We start from the raw sequence: 20,802 nt of genomic DNA, 5'->3' as shown, positions 1-20,802 counted from the left end.
TAAAAAAGAGTTGTTTAAACGTCAATTATGGATACTCCATTGCATTGTGGGGTAGGTAGAATGCGCCAATCACGGATCTCATTAAAAGAGCATGGCCCACGTGGTGACTGGTTGGCATCACATGCTAAACGCTGGCCCACATAATCACCATTTCATCTCACTTCCAATTTTTTTATCAATTAAATCACAATAAATATTATAATTTAATAAAATTTAACTACCTCTTTAATTTTTTATATTTTATTTAAAAATAAAAAATATATAAAAAATTAAAAATTTGTCTGTCTCTAACCAAATAAGGTCTAACTTTAAGGTCATACTCAAAATTGCTGGATTTTTATTTTTTTAAATTTATTCCTTTCTTTATTGGCAGAAATGGTACTATTTTAATCATTGACGCCCTTGTTATTATTGTAATTATATTTACATTATACATAATTTTATTTACAAATTAATTTATGGGCCGTTGTTCCTCTTGCTAATTAGATAACTCTCAGTGGCAATTAATTATGATATTTTAATATTAACAAAAAAAGGCAGCTTTTTTTAAAGAAAATCATTAAAGGATGTTTTTTTAATTATTAAAATAATATTATATATCGCATCAATATATATATATTTTGAAATTTAACTTTATTTTTTATATCATTATAACACTTATAAGCCCATAAATGCTACGGTTATTATTCCGTAAATATTATAATTATATATTTTAACATTTATAATTTAGTAATTATTATAATTATATAATAGTCAATTATGATATCATAATTTTTATAATATAATATTCATTAATGTTATTATAAAATAGATAAAAGTAAAAAAACAGGGCATTTTTTAATGTTTTTTAATAAAAAAACACCCCATATATAATTATAATAACTGCTTTTTAGTATATTATTTTCATTATTACTTCTCATTTAAATCCTAAATCTTATGTAAAATGTTGAATCTGTCATCTTAATAGCCCTAAATTTTAAATCCTAAATCAATCATTTATACTATAGCAATTCGATTTCATAATAGTTATGATTTCGTAGCTAGTACAACATAGATCTTATTCATCTACTAGTCACGATGTAATAGTTATAGAATACAGATTTAATTTATTTATTTAATATTTATGTTATAGTAACTATAAAATTGAGATAAAATTATAGCTAAATTGTCACTCGATTAGTTTGGGCATGATTTCGTGACCGCATTTGCTACCGTTAATTCGGCCGCTAATTGAATGAGGGCGAAGAATGATAGATTGCAATTTGAGAAACTAATGGGGTGCAAAAATTGATAATTTTAAAAGTAAAAAGGGTGCTTTGGATATTTGAAAAACTTAAATAGGGATTTAGTAAATGTTCTCCTACAGTAGGAAATTGCTTCAAATTGCAATTTAGAATTTTGAATTGAGAACGCGTTTAAGGATCGCGTGTTCAGGTGAACTAAAAGTCAGAAACTGGGAGAAATTAAGCGAACGAGGAAGAGGCGGTGGACGCGGTCGAGCAGCTACAGGGCGAGACGCGAAGGTTTAGGGCGTCGATCAGGGATTCCGTCCTACTCGTCGTCTCCTCTCCGGCCTTCGATCTTCCCCGCGGAGCGATCTGGAAACATCGGGCAGGGTCGAGCAAGATCCGTCTCGCTTCTAAGTGCGTCGTCGAGGGGAGCACGGGCAGGATCAGGGTCAGGCAGTGGAGCTCGAGGGAACTTTGGTTTTGATCCTGAAATTGTGAACCTTCTGTATATTTGATACTTGTGGTTGCTAGTGTACCACGAAGCTTGTAGGAGGAAGCATCAGGGAGTACCTCTTGGCTTCGTGCCGTCGCAGCGACAATGGTGAGGAATCTAATCATTTCGTGATGGTTAGCACTAGTTCGATTTCTTTTGGGTTTCCTGTGAGGCATGTTTTTCATACCAGAGGAAGCGTCTATCAAACTAGATTCGATCCGACAGATTTTAACGGAATATTTTTTTTTAGCCGAAACTTGAAGTTGCTGTTAATCTATAATCAGCCAAAAGTAATGTATACGCAAATATTCTGAATTTGTTTTAATTATTTTTTCCCGTAATATTTTTAATAACTTTGTTGGGTCATTTTTGCGGATGCATTGAAATAAGGCCATTTGTTCTAGTCCCAATGTTGATAAATTTCCCTTACAGGCAAGAAAATTCAGTGTAGCAGTAGGTTCACAAGTCTGGGTTGAGGATCCTGATGTCGCTTGGATAGATGGAGAAGTCTTGGAGGTCAAGGGCAGTGAGATTAAGATCAGCTGTAGCACTGGGAGAACGGTGAGCACTTCATTCACTGTTAAACTGCATTTTGTTTTTGGCATGTCTGCCATGGAAGTTAGCAAGTCTTTGTAAGTTATTATGGTGTTTGATTTCTCTCTCATATGGAAGATGCTTCTGAAACTTAAATGGTTGGATGACATCTTTTGTGTGTTCAGTGATTAAAGATTTTTTTCCTAGCATCTACCATGGGATAGTGCACCCATCGTATTTAATTCCATGAGTTAATATATGTGTCTCTTTAATATGACCACTTGTTGCAATGCAGGTGACTGCTAAGATCTCTGATGTCCACCCTAAGGATCCTGAAGCTTCACCTAGTGGAGTAGATGACATGACAAAACTTGCTTATTTGCATGAACCAGGCGTGCTACAAAACTTGAGAACTAGATATGACATTAATGAAATTTATGTAAGTAAATGTTAATGAAGCTGAGATCCTAGTTCCTTAGCAATATCCTATATGGTGTAAACTGCTGGTTTCCTTATCTGTAATTTATGAATATCTAATTCTTTTACTATTGCAAAATCTCTTTCACATTCTTTTCAAAGTTGTTCCATATTGTAGGATTATTTTCTTTATGGATCTCAGATTGCACAAACAGCTGATTGATGAAGTTATGTGAACAGACTTACACGGGAAATATTTTGATTGCTGTCAACCCCTTCCGACGTTTGCCTCATCTATATGATCGATATATGATGGAACAATATAAAGGGGCAGCTTTGGGCGAATTAAGTCCCCATCCTTTTGCTGTTGCGGATGCTGCCTATCAGTAATTTCTTTTCTTTATGCTTAGTCCTGTATTCACAAATTTCATTATCTTCAATGTGCAATGTGCCTTACAGATTGATGAGAAATGAGGGAATAAGTCAATCAATTTTAGTAAGCGGGGAAAGTGGAGCAGGTAAAACAGAAAGCACAAAGATGATCATGCGTTACCTCGCCTTCATGGGTGGTAGAGCTGCAACAGGAGGGCGAACTGTTGAGCAACAAGTGCTTCAGGTGAAACATTTTCCTATCTTTAAGTCGAAGTTTGAACCAGCACCTTGTTCTGTTTGTTGTCACTCTTGAATATGTATACAAGTTTTCTTTTTCCAAATCATCCTGATTCGTCTTCCTCTAATCTTGTTCATTTTATTTTTTTATGTAGTCTAATCCCGTTCTTGAAGCCTTTGGAAATGCAAAGACAGTAAGAAACAACAACTCAAGGTGCACTAGTTTTGATGGCCATACTGTCCTTTTTCCAACTAAAATATTATCCCATGCATTCTCTAATTCCTTGGCTATTGTTTTATATCTTCAGCCGTTTTGGCAAGTTTGTCGAGATTCAGTTTGATGAGAGGGGGAGGATTTCGGGAGCTGCCATCAGAACTTACCTACTTGAAAGATCTCGTGTTTGCCAGATATCTGAACCTGAAAGGAATTATCACTGCTTTTACATGCTCTGTGCAGCCCCACCAGAAGTATGGAGTCTTTCATGTTGTTTGGCTGTTTACACTTTGTACCATTTTCAAACCCCACTAGGCTAAGGATTTATTGTTTTGTATTTTTGGAATCCCTAGTAAAAAAGCATTTTTAGGCTTCACTGCATAAAGAATAGGTAAAAACTGTTCTTCATTGCATCATGTAATACCATATTTTTGTATGTAGCATGTGGATTGAGCCTAGGGCTGATCCACTAATAGATAAAATTTGCTTGAACATGCTTGACCTTAGTAGAAAATCTTAGTGTCAGAGCAAAACTAAAAACATACCTTTAGTAAGTAAATCCAACAACCTTGATGACAAGTTGATGACGGATTGGATAGCGATTATCCTGCGAGCAATATTGGATCCGTTGGATCGACTGCAAACATTGGAAATAATCTTCTAAAACTTGTTGATTGGAAGAATACCAGGAGATAGGAAAATAAACGACACTATTAAAAAATATTATTAATCCAAAAATTTCACCCTAAATATCAACTAAATAATTATTTAAATAGACCAAAAATCCTAAGATGCAAAGAAAGGAAACAGATTCTAAATCCTAAAAATCTTAAACGGACTCAAAATCCTAAAATACAAAAGATAGAAATTACCAAAAATACTTTAAATATAAAAAATTTAAAAATTATCAAAAAAATAAAAATCATAAAAATAGTAATAAAATCTTCGGATTCTCTTACATCAGTCGCCCAAGGTTAAAAAAAATTTGTCCTCGAGTTTAAAATAGTATTAGGTGGTCGCCCAGGAGTAAAATGGTCGCCTAGTTGGAAGATCATCTAACACCAAATTAATAAAATCTACTCGCAGCTGTTGGACTTTTATATCCGTAAGTTGAAAAATCATATGTTTAGATTCTTCCTCATCTTCAAGAAACTTCTCCTCTGCATTGTCATGTGATATGACACGCATTGCATCCTCAGATAATCCACCATCTAGAATTTTCTCTTTCTTATCGTTTTGAATAGAACTTAAATATGGAAACTCTTTTCCATCAATGGTTCCTCTATCGAGGGAATTCTTAGTGTTCAAAACTTGTAACACGTCGTCACCAACTTGATCGACAATTTCATTCACTTTATCATCGTCATAAATTGGATCACCGATTATTTCGATCTTTCATCCATATATTTCTCAAAATTTTTTTTATTGAAATTAAAATAAAAGAACTTACGACCTTTAAGATCTCGAGTACTACGATCACAGTGTGAGATTTTCTTAGTCGGAACTTGTCTATCACGACCTCGACAATATACCTCACGATCTTCAACATCTTGCGTCATTAAATGTTGGGATAACTCTACGACTTGTCTCTGTAGATCTTCAAGTATCTTGTCTCAGGTGTCACGATCATGGTGCGAGACTTTCTCAGTCGGAATCCGTCTGTCACGACTACAATCATGATCATGACGATCATCCATGGGATCTAAGAGCTCTGATACCAATCGACGCCAGATGAGATAACAGTTATTCTGCAGGCAATATTGAATTCGTTAGTTCGACTACGAATGTCAGAAACAATCTTTTAAAACCTATTGATTCAGAAGAATAATGAGATAGGAAAATAAATGACACTGTCAAAAAATATTATTAATTCAAAAATTTTACCCTAAACATCAACTAAATCATTATTTAAATAGACCAAAAACTCTAAGATACAAAGAAAGGAAAAAATTCTAACAGAAAAGAAATAAATCTTAACAGATTCTAAATCCTAAAAATCTTAAATGGTCTCAAAATTCTAAAATAAAAAAATAGAAATTATCAAAAATACTCTAAATACAAAAAAACTCAAAAATTATCAAAAATAGTAATAAAAATTTTCGAATCCTCCTGCATCACAAGTGCAACCAAGTTGAGATTCAATCCTGAATATTGGAGGCAATAGAAAGGAATAACAGAGAACAAATAATACTGAGTACGAATGCAAGAACTATGATCACATACATCTTAATTATGCATCATAAAAGACATGTAATATTGAATAACATACAGAGACTACCACATGCATCTTTACCTAACCTCCAATCTAGTTATGACTAACTCCAAGTGTCCAAGCATAAACTACTAATCATCTAACTATTAACATTCATATGTGCATTGCATTGTAGGGGGAAAAACCATATAAATGACTATATCTAGCCCTTGTCAATGAGTGGAAGTGTGGATCCTTGGATATACACCTTTCATTTTCACAAATATTTGATTGATAGTGGTAGTGTGATACAACGTCTAGTCCAACACAACTACATATTATTTGTTAAAAGTAAATTGACTAACCACTTACCCTAAAAGCTCAAGCTATTAGGAAATCAACAAAATTTTATATTGTTAATAATTCCTTCATGTGTGGGTGACTTACTTGACTTGATTGGTTCCAACTAATTCATGAATTAATTTAGATATTTTTTTGGACACACTTTGAATTCGCATCCCTGACCTCCTACTCAGATACAATGTTAAAGTTGATTGGTTAAGAACTTATTCCAAAAGCTTGAGCTATTAGGAGATTGACCAATTTATATATTTATATCCTTAACACTATTGATGTAACATGATGTGGCCATCACCTCATGCTCATCCACATGTGATTGAGGGTGAGGTAAATATAATTGTTAAAGACAACTTGTGTTTCAGATGACACTGGATTACAATTAGTTTTAATGGGTTAAATCATATATGTTCTAAGTGCAGTTCAGGTGAACATTGGTTACGATACCATTTCCAGATGGTCTCATCATTATCTTATCTAAAAGTGTTAGGGTAACACTAGTAGTTTGCTTTTCCAGTTCTAAATTTTTAAAAATTCCATTGTTCAGGATCTTAAGAGATACAAGTTGGAAAATCCTAGGACCTTTCATTATCTCAACCAATCCAACTGCTATCAGCTTGAAGGGGTAGATGATTCCAAGGAGTATGTGGAAACTAAAAAGGCTATGGACATCATTGGCATCAGTTCTGATGAACAGGTATGTTTTCCTACTCACATGAGAGAGAGAGGAAGAAACAAAAACCTGTACCTGATAGTGTTCCACTTTTTAAGTTGTTCTTACCATATATTCTTGTATTTTGGTTTATTCAGGATGCCATTTTCCGAGTTGTAGCTGCTATTCTCCATTTGGGAAATATTGAATTCACAGATGGACAGGAAACAGATTCTTCTCAACCCAAAAATGCAAAGTCATGGTTCCATTTGAAAACTGCTGCTGAGCTATTCATGTAAAATCACTGAGCATTTTACTTTGGAATACTGACTTCATATTGTATGTACATTTCTGATAGAATAGATTTGTATCTTCAGGTGTGATGAAAAGGCTCTTGAAGATTCTTTATGTAAGCGTGTTATTGTTACTCGTGATGAGAACATAATAAAAACCTTGGATCCGGAGGCTGCAATTTTAAGTAGAGATGCCCTTGCAAAAGTTGTATATTCAAGATTGTTTGATTGGTAAAATATTTATGCAATATTATGATGGCCTTTTCATATTTTCTCTCTTTTGTTTGATTTTTTTTTGACAAATAGTTATATGAAACTTGCAGTAATTGGTTTGATATGAATCTGTTTTATGCAGGCTTGTAAATAAGATCAACAACTCAATCGGTCAAGATCCTAAATCTAAGTGCTTAATTGGAGTGCTGGATATATATGGTTTTGAAAGTTTTAAGACTAACAGGTACTCAATTGATGATATTTTTTATGTTTTACTATAGATAGACCATGTGAAACTCCTGGCTCTTCAAATATTTGCATAGCTGAAAGATTTATTAGCAAGAGCCTTGAGCATTGAACCTTACTGGCTACAGCATTGGCATATTCTCGTGCATCGGACTACTCGTTGATTAATAACCACATTTCTTTGATGATTCTTAATTCAAAAATGAACTTTTTTTTATAGTAATAATCTATCTGTCAGTACTTGTTCTATTAATCATGGACAAATTGCTGGTCAGACTAATATAAATTCACATTTCACAGTTTTGAGCAGTTCTGTATCAACCTGACAAATGAAAAATTACAGCAACACTTCAATCAGGTTAGGTTAACACCTTATACATGTATTTGAGTATGATGAAAATTCCAACCCATTGTTTGTAGCCTATCACATTTCTTTTTGTCACAGCATGTTTTTAAGATGGAACAAGAAGAATATACTAAGGAAGAGATCAGTTGGAGTTATATAGAGTTTGTTGATAACCAGGACATCCTAGATCTTATTGAAAAGGTATGTCTTGATTGCTTTTCCATTAAGTGCTATCTACCAAATCCTTTATGATTGTTTTTTTTCTTCATCCATGTGCCTAGATTATATTATGCAATTTTGGCAGTATCTTTTTTTCTTTTAGTTGACTTTTGATCTGTGCAACTGAAGTCTGTTTTTTGTTTGTCTTGTTGGTGGGTGGATCCTGAGATTCTTGCAAGTTCCAAAATCATGTCAAGATTGAATAAAGCTCCCAGATGTTATTCAGACTATAGAGTTCAAGGCTATAAATCACAAATGAAGAAGTACCTCCTTAAAGCTAGTTACATATGCCACTTGAACACTATACCATACCTACAAGGATTTGTTTTGACTCACTAAATGTTTGTTACCGCAACAGTCAAATCCTACCAGCTGAGCAGGCTGTTCTAACCATTTTAAATTGGTTTTTATGTACTGTTATATGAGGTCCATCCATCACAAAAGGACTAATCCATTTGGGAGGCTCATTCCCACACATATAAGGTTTTAGGACTGAACAATATTTGACTAAACAAAAATAGAACTTGTTCCCACATATACAAGGAATTATCCCCCTTCAGGACTCAATGATGTTTGACTAAACATAAATAGAACTTGTGTGCCTGAGTGAATATTCACTGTAATGACCTAATTGGTACTTGAAGAAGGATTGACATTGTTCCTTGTTTGGAATCCAGCACCGTGAGACTAAACAGTCATGCCTGCCTTCCTTTTGCATCACTGATGGAACCCACATGCCTACATCAATCCTCACAGTAATGATTTGGACCTGCCTAAGTAAGTTCACTACTACATATAAGAACCTTTTCTCCTTTGAAGACTTAACAATGTGGGACTGAAGAGCCTAGTTTATACTATATTTCATTGAGGGTATTCCAATTCTGACAACTTACAAAGAACACTTTATGAGATAGTCTTTCTTGTGATGGTTTCTTCAGTTTTTTTGTTTAATTTTCTGGAATTTTCAGAAATGCGAATGAGAATGTAAAATTTTGTGCAAGTTGTGAAGTTTGGAACATGGGAGGGACATGTACCCAACCAATGCATCTAGCATGTCAGGAAAATTACCAAATCAATCTGAGTTGAATGATTTGTTAATGAACAACATCTATATGTTTTCATTTATAGGTTCCTCTTCTTATTATTATTTTTGTTTATTGACTGCCAGAAACCTGGTGGAATAATTGCTCTCCTGGATGAGGCTTGGTATGTTTTCTGGCACATTACACTGGTGTTCTAGGAATTTATTGAATGGGTTCTTTATTATTATTCCTTCTTTGTGCAGCATGCTGCCCAGATCAACACATGTAACTTTTGCTCAGAAGCTCTACCAGGCTTTTAAAGATCATAAGCGCTTTAGCAAGCCAAAATTATCCCGTTCTGACTTTACCATTTGTCATTATGCTGGTGAAGTGAGTACCTTTGTTGTGTTGTTTTCTATATTTTCACATGTAACTAAAATTGCAACTTAGATAGGACTTTCCTTGTATAGGTCACATATAAGACAGAGTTGTTTTTAGACAAGAACAAGGACTATGTTGTTGCTGAGCATCAGGCTCTCTTGAGTGCTTCTAGATGTTTTTTTGTTTCAAGTTTATTTCCACCTCTGTCTGAGGACACTTCAAAATCTTCAAAGTTCTCATCAATTGGCTCAAGATTCAAGGTATGATGACATTCTTCAGATTTTGTGCAGCCTTAAAATTTTCATTCTTTATGTTTATTGGCAATAACTATGCAGCAACAACTGCAATCTCTTCTGGAAACTCTTAATGCCACTGAGCCACACTATATTCGCTGTGTTAAACCCAACAGTCTTTTGAAACCTTCAATATTTGAGAATCATAATGTTCTTCAACAACTCCGCTGCGGGGTAAGATCTCCTATGCACGTGCGGTTCAATAGAGATTTTCTCATATTAGTGTTTATTGTTCTACCATTTCTCTGTTTAGGGAGTGATGGAGGCCATTAGAATAAGCTGTGCCGGATATCCAACAAGGCGTGCATTTTCCACATTTGTTGACCGTTTTGGCATTCTTGCACCAGAAGTTTTGGATGGAAGGTATTGTGTACTTGAGCTCAATGTCATATTGATATATCAGATGCTTGATGTTTATTTAGTCTTATACATTTATTTATTTTTAGAAGTTACGATGATATCACTGCGGCAAAGAGATTGCTAGAGAGGGCAGATCTCAAAGGTTATCAGGTAACTTTTAATAAGGGAATTAACTGCAACCTTTACTCCTATTTTATTTTATTTTTAAATAACACCTTTTAGATATCTGAGAATAACAAATTCACATATTTCTATATAAATAAAATTTTATCAAGTATCTTCCTTAGATTTTATGGCTTATTTCCTAATTGTTTCACAAAATTTTAATAATTTTGAAAGAATGTAGCATACCTTGAAAGTAAACCTCGGGACTAATGAGTGCCTTCTATAGGTATTGAATTTGGGTGGAGTCCATTGGATCCCAAAATGATTACTAGTTGGAAAGGATTCCCTTCTAATATATATAGATAATGAGCCATCATCGGTGTCCATGTGGACTTAATGAGCATGGAGAATCCTAGCTTTTACTCACCCTACCCTCACACAATCACATAGAGGTATAGGCTTGGCCCTAACACCATGTTAAAGTTGATTGATGAACCACTTACTCCAAAGCTCGAGCTATTAAAAAAATAAACAATTTATAAATTAATATTCTTAATACTCCCTTCATGTATTGACTCATACCCAACTTATAGATCGATGAATTTTATTATTATTATTATTATTGTGGCAGGATTTGAACCCTGACCTCTTGAACTGATGCTAAGTTGAATTAGGGTGGAGTTCATCCTATTCCAAAATGACTTGCCATTTTAGAAGAAACTCCCCACCTGCCATGTGAAGACTATTGAGTGTGGAGTATCATGGCGTCATCAATAAGCATTCTAGTGCTATAAGCCTATGTATATCTAAAATTATAAATGATCGTACAGTTTTCCCTTTATATTCTTGTATCATGCTTTTATACACCTTGAGGTGTAAGTCTCATGTTAGCCCAGGGAAATAAGAACAAATGTTAGGGTATGTGGATACCATATAAATTCATGTTTTCAACAGTGAGACATGGCTTCGTAATATGTTACAATAGTTTTCTTATGCATTTGAGATTGCTTTGCTATTTAGCAAATCCTGTCTGCTCTTGTATATCTTAAATGCTAACCTTCTGTTTATGGGAAGCTGTCGTGCTCTCATAGCTAGTAAGAGATAAAAGGTATGTTGTAAAAAGCATTTGATGTTCGAAATACTATAAACTGGGCATCATTCTGCCAGTAGAGATTTGAAAAAATAAGCTTATTGTTAGTATATTTAAGTAGGTGGGTGCCAAAATGAATGTTTTAGCTATTTCTCCAATAATGATATTTTACATTCAGGCTGGACTGATATAGTATCATCACCAGACCTGTTTGGAACTTGAAGTTGAAGGACTGTATGTTTTGATTATCTTATGTAATACTCTTGACAAATGAAGCCTGCTATGAACTGATTATTGAAATTAGCGTTGGTCGAATTGGTAGCATATTGATATTGGTGCGTTATTTTGAGATTATTCTGCTTTTCTGTTAGCATTTCGTAGCCAAGGTTGAGACAGGTTTTGTGCCGGCCATGGTGCATAAGTGTTGGCACCAGCACATGGTGCTGTTCTCATTCTACTGATTGCGAGAAGTTATTTCGGTAGTATAAAATCTGAAGATTCTTTTATAGTGTATATAATTCAGGAAAACTTAATAAGAGAGACTGGGAAAATTTTTGTTATTTGATAGTTTATAAAAATAAACTGATTTGATGACCTGCCATGCATATTGATATACATTCAACCTGTTTATTTTTAGATTTAATGTTAGACTAAAAGCAGATAGTCATCAAAATTAGCAACTAATTTACTCATTTATATGATTATGAAAAAAGCTATGCTTGTTGCATCGCTTAGCATTTGTCTTACTTCTTGAGTATAAAATATTCAGATTGGAAAGACAAAGGTGTTTCTTCGAGCTGGTCAAATGGCTGAACTTGATGCCCATAGGAAGGAAGTTCTGGGAAGATCTGCTAGCACAATCCAAAGAAAAGTTCGGTCATACCTTGTCCGCAGGACTTTCATTGTTCTTAAGAAATCAGCCATACAGATTCAAACCACATGCAGAGGTATGTACTAAAAATCGTCTTCATCTGTTATTCAAGAATTTTCCCAATACATAATAGTTTACACTACTAAAAACAAGAATTTCTGATAAATGAATTTTCCCTCTCAAACTGAAATAAGACACTTTTGTTGCTTATGCTTTTGAAGGACAATTGGCAAGGCAAATTTATGAGAGCATGCGTAGACAAGCTGCTGCAATTCGAATTCAGACATTTTTCCGCATGCATCTTGGAAGGATTGTGTACAGAGAGTTATTGTCTTCCGCTATTACCATCCAGGCTGGTTTAAGGGGGATGTCTGCTCGCAAGGAATTTCATTTTAGGAGGCAGACAAAAGCCGCAATTATTATTCAGGCAAGTTGTGGGGTTTTCAGACCATGTTTTCAGACATGGACACATCACAAATCTAGTTTGTTTGCACTGACTAGAGATAACTACTTGATCAAATTATCATTATGTTCTCTGACATCTAAACCTGCAACTTTTCCTAGTGATATCAAATCCCTAGACTGGTAGATGGTTGTTTATATTGTTACCTTGTTCTCATAGCATTTTTTTTATCTTGACATAAATATACTCAAGACCATCTACTTGTGGATACTGTTACTTCCAGAGTCATTGCCGTCGATATTTCGCTTCTTTGAATTATTCAATGACAAAGAAAGCTGCAATCACTACTCAATGTGCATGGAGAGGAAGGGTTGCAAGAAAAGAGCTGCGAATGCTTAAACTGGTAATTTTTCTTGAATTGTTTTGTCAATTTCCTTTGCAGAATATGGTCACGAGTTCATACATGGGTTTAACACCTTGTTTAGTGCATTAAATACCAATGTTCGATGTGCATGATTGAATATTGCAAGTGTAGAGGATATGTGGAACCTAGATTATTTGGTTTTGGTGTTTGTAGTATTTGTTGATGGCATTTAGCATTTCTGAAATGATATTATTTTGATTTGGCAGACCCACAAATTTGTATGTTATTGCAGTAACAAAGTTGAAGTATATTGTGCATGGCAATATAAAATATTCTTTGTTTATGTGGCATGTGCACTTGCATACTGAATGTTGCTTTAATATCTGTTTTCTCCCTTCCAGGCGGCTAGAGAAACTGGTGCTCTTCAAGCTGCAAAGAATAAGTTGGAAAAACAAGTTGAGGAACTTACATGGCGTCTGCAGTTGGAAAAACGCATGAGGGTAAAACTCATTATTGTTTTGGTTTACTTTGGATAAAGGAAAAGAAAGACTAACAGACATTTTGTAGGTAAATCAATGGTGATGGTTGGATTCAGTTAGTATGGCCCAGTGCAACTAGAATTACAATAACAATAACAACAACTTAGTGTTTTCCCACTAGGCCAGTGCAACTAGAATTAATATTTTAAAAATCACACCTAACGTAAAGTCCTCGTTCTCTATCCAAAATACATACCAAGATAGTCCTTTACAAATTCTGAATCACATTCTACTCAATCCTTGAAATGCAAATTAAGTTAAATTCACATTCTCATTAATTTTTTTACTGAATATTTCTATTATATACTTTATTGTATACACTTCATTTTTTTTATTAAACATGGCAGAGCCAAGTTAAACATAGTCAATATTTACATTTCAATCTGTAGGAGATGCAATTCCTATATTCCAACTTCCAATTCCACTCAGAAAAGAAGAGAAAGGAGAGAAGCAAAACCATACAAAATTTCTTCTTCTACTGTCTAACAAATTCTATTATCTGGTCCTGAATCATATTCTTACCATGGATATTGTTGAAACATGCACTTTTCTTTCCTTGTGTTACTATGGCTATCCTTTTTTATAGGCTGACCTTGAGGAAAATAAAACACAAGAGAATGCCAAACTGCAAGCTGCTTTGTTAGAAGTGCAACAACAATGCAAGGAGGCTAATTCTTTGCTAGCTAAGGAGCGGGAGGCTGCCAAAAAGGCTGCTGTGATAGTTCCTATTATTAAAGAGGTTTCTGTTGTTGATACAATGCTAACAGATAAGCTTAGAGATGAAAATGAGAAGCTCAAGGTGGGTGTGAAATAAATAGTATTTTTTGCTTCTCCACTATCACGAATTGAACAATTTGAACCAGTATCTTGATCTTTAGTTAATTACATTATTATTTGCAATTATCTGAAAATGTAATTATGTTGTTTGTTGGCAATCTTTCTTTACAATTTTCTTTTTTTCCTTCTTTCATCTTTTTTCATCATCAGGACATTTACACCTGGCACTTTTCACAATTTTGTAGGCTTTGGTGAGCTCACTGGAAAAGAAGATTGATGAAACTGAGAAGAAGTTTGAAGAAACGAGTAAAATTAGTGAAGAAATGTTGAAGAAGGCCATGGATTCTGAGTCTAAGATAATTCAGTTGAATAATTCAGCATTGAGGTTCCTATGATTTTCCTTTGCCATGTTCCACATTATTATTATTTTTCATTTGTTATGCCTCACGTCCCGGATTTGTTTCTCAATTCAATTAAAATGATTTTAATGCTCACAGGCTTAAAGAGCAACTGTCTAACATGGAATCTGAGAATCAGATTCTGCGACAGCAGACCTTATTGCATTCCCCTGTTAAACGCATGTCAGAGCATTTATCAAATCCAACAACTCCTTCCAAACATGTATATACATTCTACATAACAAGGCACTGTATTTCACATACTTATTTTGTTATCATTCTTATACTTTGTTGTCTTTGATGACAGAATTTGGAGAATGGTGATCATCATATTGAAGAGCCTAAGGTTTAATTTGCTTTGTTATATGTTTCTTTAATGACAATGACACCATCTGTATTCAGAGAAGAATATAAGCATTTATATTTGCCTCCATTTAAGTCTATTTTATCTATAGGAACCTCAGAGTGCCCCACCAACATTTAAGAACTATGAGAATGCTGAGGCTAAGTTGAGCAAACTGTATGCTGAGAAACAACTTGTAAGTTTTTTATGTGACTCATAAAAAAATAATTATCTGTTATCACTGCATTTATCACTTTCTTCAATGAACTCTCTCTTTTCAGGAGAGTTTTGATGCCCTAGTCAGTTGTGTCAAAGGAAATATTGGATTTAGTCAGGGAAAACCAGTTGCTGCATTAACCATATACAAATGCCTTCTTCACTGGAAATCCTTTGAAGCTGAGAGGACTAGTATTTTTGATCGTCTTATCCAGACGATTGGCTCTGCAATTGAAGTAATTTGCTTGTTTATCTAGCCTTTGTTTTGTATGCATTTCAAATATGATACCAGTTCCAGAAACCTGCTCCATTTGGATTGTGATAATATACAAAGTAGTGTTCATATACTTGTGAAACAGATGCATTCAATCAAGTCATTTCTTTTTTTTAAACAAGCACCATGCCTGTTGGTAGTCTTGTTTGAATTGATTATAATGCAAAAAAGGAATAACATCAGAAAATTGAAATATCTATCAGACCAGCAATCTGTAATATGCATCACTGTGCATTGACTGTTGACATTTATAACTCATTGTTCTTCTCACACTGATTCATAACATATTTGTTTATTGACTGTGGATTATTGTTCCTGCATTGATTTATGTTATCCTTTATGCTAATTTATTGAAGTTTTTCTTGCAGAATGAAGAGACTAATGATCATCTTGCTTATTGGCTTTCGAATGCTTCTAATTTGTTGTTTTTGCTGCAAAAAAGTCTAAAGGCCTCAGGAGCTAATCCACATCAAAGACCACCTGCTCCAACATCATTGTTTGGGAGAATGACCAAAGTACGTAGTAACTGTCTGTGGTCTTAGTTGTTTGGCTACCTTATTTGATATTAACCGAATGTCTACATTATTCAATCCCAGTCATTTCGTTCTTCGGCATCCTTCAATAACCTTGCTGTGGATGTTGTGCGCCAAGTTGAAGCAAAATACCCTGCCTTGCTTTTCAAGCAGCAGCTAACAGCTTACGTGGAGAAGATTTATGGAATGATACGGGACAACGTGAAAAAGAATTTGTCTTCTATGCTTTCACTATGTATACAGGTACTCACGTGTTTGCTGATTATGTGATATACTGTACTGTTGAAAATAACAAGTTATACAAGACCATAACTGAAGCGGCTATGGGCCTATGGTAGCTTCTAAGATTTTACTCTTCCTACTGTCCTACCAAAACTAACTTTATGTGCCCGTTTGGAGTTGCATTGTAAAATTTTTGGTTGTTAACATTGAAATATCTCATTATTGATCAGCAAATCTTGAAATTGCTTGAGATACACTTACAGAATAGCAAAAAGAAGTCAGCTAATGATATGATTTCATTAGCATTTAAATTTTGATGTGCTCGCTGGTTTTATTTTGATGTTTGTTTTTTTAAGATTATAACATAGTAATTCCGCTTGGTTTTCCTCATTGGTGATGGTATGCCTTACGTGTTGCTAATACTACAATACTAGTGATAGTTTACTATTTTTATTCCTTGTTGCATCTAGTCGTTGCTAATTGTTGGTTGGTTTTACTAGTCCCTAAGAACAAGGGAAACAATGTTGCGAGGCTCCGGGCGTTCATTTGGGAAAGAAGGACAAAGTAACTACTGGAAGGCCATTGTTGAGAGTTTAGATGACCTTCTTAAGATGCTGCAAGAAAACTGTGTAAGCTGTCTGATGTAGCAGTACTATACTGTTCATTCCTATTAGACCAAATAATTGACCTAGTTCTTTGCAGGTGCCTTCTATTCTGATTGAAAAAATGAACATGCAGATTTTTTCATACATAAATGTACAATTATTAAACAGGTAGTTATTTGTAATTAATTTTATCTAATCTACTATGAACTTGTGATATAACTACTTTCTCGCACCAGTTTGCTGCTTCGTCGTGAGTGTTGCTCCTTCAGCAACGGGGAGTATGTAAAAGATGGTTTGGCCGAGCTGGAGTTGTGGTGTGTGAAAGCAAAACCAGAGGTATTAAAAATAACATACAATTTCCCAATTGAATTCTGTTGGTTTAAATCTTAAGTTTTACCATCACTACAGTATGTTGGATCGTCCTGGGATGAACTTAAACACATCAGACAAGCTGTTGGTTTCTTGGTATGTAATTTCTTTTAATACAGATGACTATAACTTTCCAATGTATATTATCAGAGAGATAATGTTTTGGTACTAAATTTAAATGTTCATTAGTAAATCTTGATTTCAGATTTGAGCATATTTTTGTCTAAAAATGCCTATGACCTCTTATATCATCGAATGAGCTACAAGTACTTGAGAATTTGTTTTTTCTAAGAGCTTTTTCACCGTTTACATTGGAGATTAAATTTTCTGATTACAAAATATGAATTATACTAATTGATTTGAAAAACACCTTTACTTTTATGGTAAATTTTGGCAACTCATGTTGTGCTCCCAAGAAGCAAAGGACTATTGGATATAGAACAATTTTTTCACTGGATACCTCGTTTTACTTCCTCTATGTTTGATCATATAGTTCTAATGTTTCTTTTAATATGAATTGCATGTTAATCTTTCTGTCCTTGCTAATGATCTTGTCTGTCTATAGAAAAATGGTTCTTACCCTATATACACGATACATTTCCTGCTAGTTCAAGTATTGTCTTTTATTGCTTTGCAAGTATCTGTCAGTATAGTAACCCGATGGTTCCAATTTATGTGTGAATCACATAATAGCTCTGCGTCATGTCCAATGCAGATGATGGCTCTGGTAGTGTGTAATGCACATGAGCAATGCAGTGCACCACAGTGCAAAGTGTGTAATGCACATGAGTGCAGTGCACTGCAGTGCAAAGTGTAGGTGAGTAATCACATGCACACATGTCGTGCATGACGTAGCACACTGGCATTCGTGGCATATGTGACTGACGAGGCTTATATGAACTCACATGAGTTGGAAGTGTGCATTTAAACTATTCCTTTGTCGGAGGTCATCCTCAATCTCATCGGCCATGTGGTATGACTGATCTCCTAACTGGTCTTGCAAACCATCGGGTGGGTCAAATTTGACTTAAGTTGTGTGACCAATTGACTTGACAGGTTTGGGCAAACTAGTGCTTTCAACTGTTGTGATGTGGATTGTTCATGCAATCCAATGGCTAGGGTAAACCTGGATAGGTGCAGCAGCCAAGAGACCACCCAATCAAAGGAAGGATATGGGCTGGTTTATATAAGGTCCATGAGTGGGCTGGTAGAATTGCTTCGAGTTTAGTTGTGAGTTCACAACAAGCAAGAAAGAGATAATATAGCTACAATATCAAGTTGAAAGAGATAATATTGTCTTATATCATTGTAAAAAAACATAAACTTTTTTATTGACTAAATACCCCATGTGGGGGCAAACCTATCCTCATACAGTTAAGTGGAAAATTTATTATGTATTTATTATAATAAAATGGAATTACAGTTCATGTATCTATAGGCACCAAAATCGCCATCCTAAAGATGAGGAAACTAAGCTATTTGCATATAAAGGCTAGATAATCTAAGATTACATTATTTAAACCTATTCTTTGAAACACATAAATATGAAGCCCATTACTCTTATATGAAGACTAATTGAAACATGTTCAACTGAAAAGAATTTGGGCAAGAATTGAAATGCCTCAAAAGTTAGGTTGTATACAATAAACAACAATTAGCACTGCGTTTTGGAACACTATCTCTGAAGAGCTATCAGGGGAATTAGCTTTAAATTGCTATGAAGCTTAACTAGGAAGATACTTAATTCAATATGGTTTCAGCTTCTGGGTTTTTATTAGCCACCACATGCATTTGCCTGATTTAGCTTTTCACATTTTCCTATAGTTGCTCCTGATTCCACTGAAGAAAGAGGCATGCCTGTTATTCGGTCATTATGCTGCATTTACTCCATTTGTCTTCACTATCAATAAGTTATTTGTGGATTTGACTGTCACAATACAACTTTAAGCTTATAGATCTTTCCTGTTGCAATGGAAGCATTAAACATCTGTTGATCTATTAGTAGTATCTATTCCAGTTTGATAATCCCCCCAAAAGCTTTATAATTATATTGCATTATAACATCACATATGCTTGTATGTTTATGCTATGTTCAGGTTATATTCCAGAAGTATAGAATTTCATACGACGAGATAGTCCATGACCTATGCCCGGTAAGCACAAAGGATCTATTCTTATACTCTAGAGCATTTGTAGTGGTAATGTTCTTGTGAATGGCATAGGTGTGTGAACGGTGGTCTTTTGTTGTGGTGTGTGCTAACGGCGACTTACTATCTCATACAGGTTCTCAGCGTGCCGCAACTTTATAAGATATGTACACAGTACTGGGATGACAACTACAACACAAAGACTGTTTCTCCAGAGGTAAGTTCAAATTTTCTTTACAGTTCATGTGTAATCTCATATTATTTAACATCAGATCATCTCTATTCCCACTATGCTATTTTGAAGGTACTTTCAAGAATGCAAGTACTGATGGCAGAGGATTCTAACACCGCCGAAAGCAGTTCCTTCCTGTTAAATGACAACTCCAGGTAAAAGGAAATTTTCATTTTGGATAAATCACTCTTTGCGCGCCAAATAGTCAATAGAATGCACGATCCATCAACAATTTTTGTCTCGGTGCAGCATTCCCTTCTCAGTTGATGATCTGTCTAGTACTCTACAAGCAAAGGATTTCTCAGACGTCAGATCAGCAGAGGGACTCAGTCAGAACCCAGCCTTCCAATTTTTACAGGAATGAGGCTTTGGGTTTGCATGAAATTCTCCTGAACATGTCGATGATGTTCGTCGATTGCAAAAATGATATAAATTCATTCTTTGTCAATATATGTTTTCCCCCTCCATGTCAGATAGTAAAAAAAAAAATTCGATTTCATAGATGCCTAGAATTGTTCGAGTGAGTTTAGGGTTTTAGGGGAGTGAGATTATTTGCTCAGTTCAGAGAAGGGACAGGAACAGGGCACTCAGTCATATATGATATAGATGCAAATTAAAGAAACAAACTATAGGGGTAAGTATTTAGATTGATTCTTAGTTTTGGTAACTAAGTCAATTAATTATATTTTTGTGATAATAATTCATTTTTTTGGTCTGTTAATGAGATATGTTTATACCATATTGTGTGTGAGTTAATTCTTTTCGACAATACTGTTATATGAATTTAAATTTTTCCCCCCATTTATCTCTAGATCAAATACTTCACAACTAGACTATACAACTGATGGTAGATAATTCATTACTGTAATGTTGATCATTTGTTTTTTTAACATCATCTCACATAGTTGTCATTGATTGAATTAGCTTGTCCACAATAGTTTTCATATGATCACCATTGAACGCATTTATTTTCTCATTTTGTTTAGAGATATTACTAATTATTCTGGGTATATGTATTTTTGTTCTTATTATTCAAGTCTTGAGGTCTGATAGCTAAGACATCAACCAGTATGCAATAAGAACAAAAGAAAATTGCAAAATGTTTATGATAAAAAGTTAAATTAGAACATCCCTTGTTCTTGTTCTTTGTTATTCAACCATTTTACCTCTGGAAAGAAAAAACAAGCGAGTAAAAGCCAGATGCATGGTAGGTGCTACTCAATGCTCAAGTGCCATAGTCCTCTG

The 20,802-nt window shown here is 34.5% G+C and overlaps 1 protein-coding gene across 2 annotated transcripts; it reads left to right on the top strand.

Moving 5' to 3' along the window:
• Nucleotides 1-1,496: 1,496 nt before the first annotated feature.
• Nucleotides 1,497-20,314, top strand: LOC141846032 (myosin-6-like). 2 transcript variants are annotated; one of them, XM_074734019.1, is made up of 39 exons: nt 1,497-1,830; nt 2,155-2,283; nt 2,552-2,695; nt 2,914-3,059; nt 3,133-3,289; nt 3,438-3,496; nt 3,591-3,750; nt 6,592-6,741; nt 6,855-6,991; nt 7,074-7,220; nt 7,345-7,446; nt 7,749-7,806; nt 7,894-7,995; nt 9,182-9,219; nt 9,299-9,425; nt 9,506-9,676; nt 9,752-9,883; nt 9,963-10,072; nt 10,159-10,219; nt 12,034-12,211; nt 12,357-12,562; nt 12,822-12,941; nt 13,304-13,402; nt 14,028-14,240; nt 14,464-14,603; nt 14,716-14,839; nt 14,924-14,962; nt 15,072-15,155; nt 15,241-15,411; nt 15,818-15,964; nt 16,046-16,225; nt 16,705-16,833; nt 16,907-16,977; nt 17,046-17,145; nt 17,218-17,274; nt 19,275-19,331; nt 19,462-19,542; nt 19,630-19,712; nt 19,807-20,314. In XM_074734019.1, exons 1-39 carry the CDS (start codon nt 1,828-1,830, stop codon nt 19,919-19,921), a joined length of 4,527 nt encoding a protein of 1,508 aa, XP_074590120.1. In that variant the 5' UTR covers nt 1,497-1,827; the 3' UTR covers nt 19,922-20,314. The 2 variants fall into 2 exon arrangements, with proteins under 2 accessions (XP_074590120.1, XP_074590119.1); XM_074734018.1 differs by having other exon boundaries at nt 10,156-10,219; nt 19,807-20,313.
• Nucleotides 20,315-20,802: the final 488 nt, after the last annotated feature.

Source organism: Curcuma longa, chromosome 15, assembly GCF_044706935.1.
Source record: "Curcuma longa cultivar G26 ecotype Majalengka, Jawa Barat chromosome 15, ITB_CL_G26_1.1, whole genome shotgun sequence".
In the NCBI taxonomy this organism is placed as follows: domain Eukaryota; kingdom Viridiplantae; phylum Streptophyta; class Magnoliopsida; order Zingiberales; family Zingiberaceae; genus Curcuma; species Curcuma longa.
This window is presented reverse-complemented; position numbering and strand designations above follow the sequence as displayed.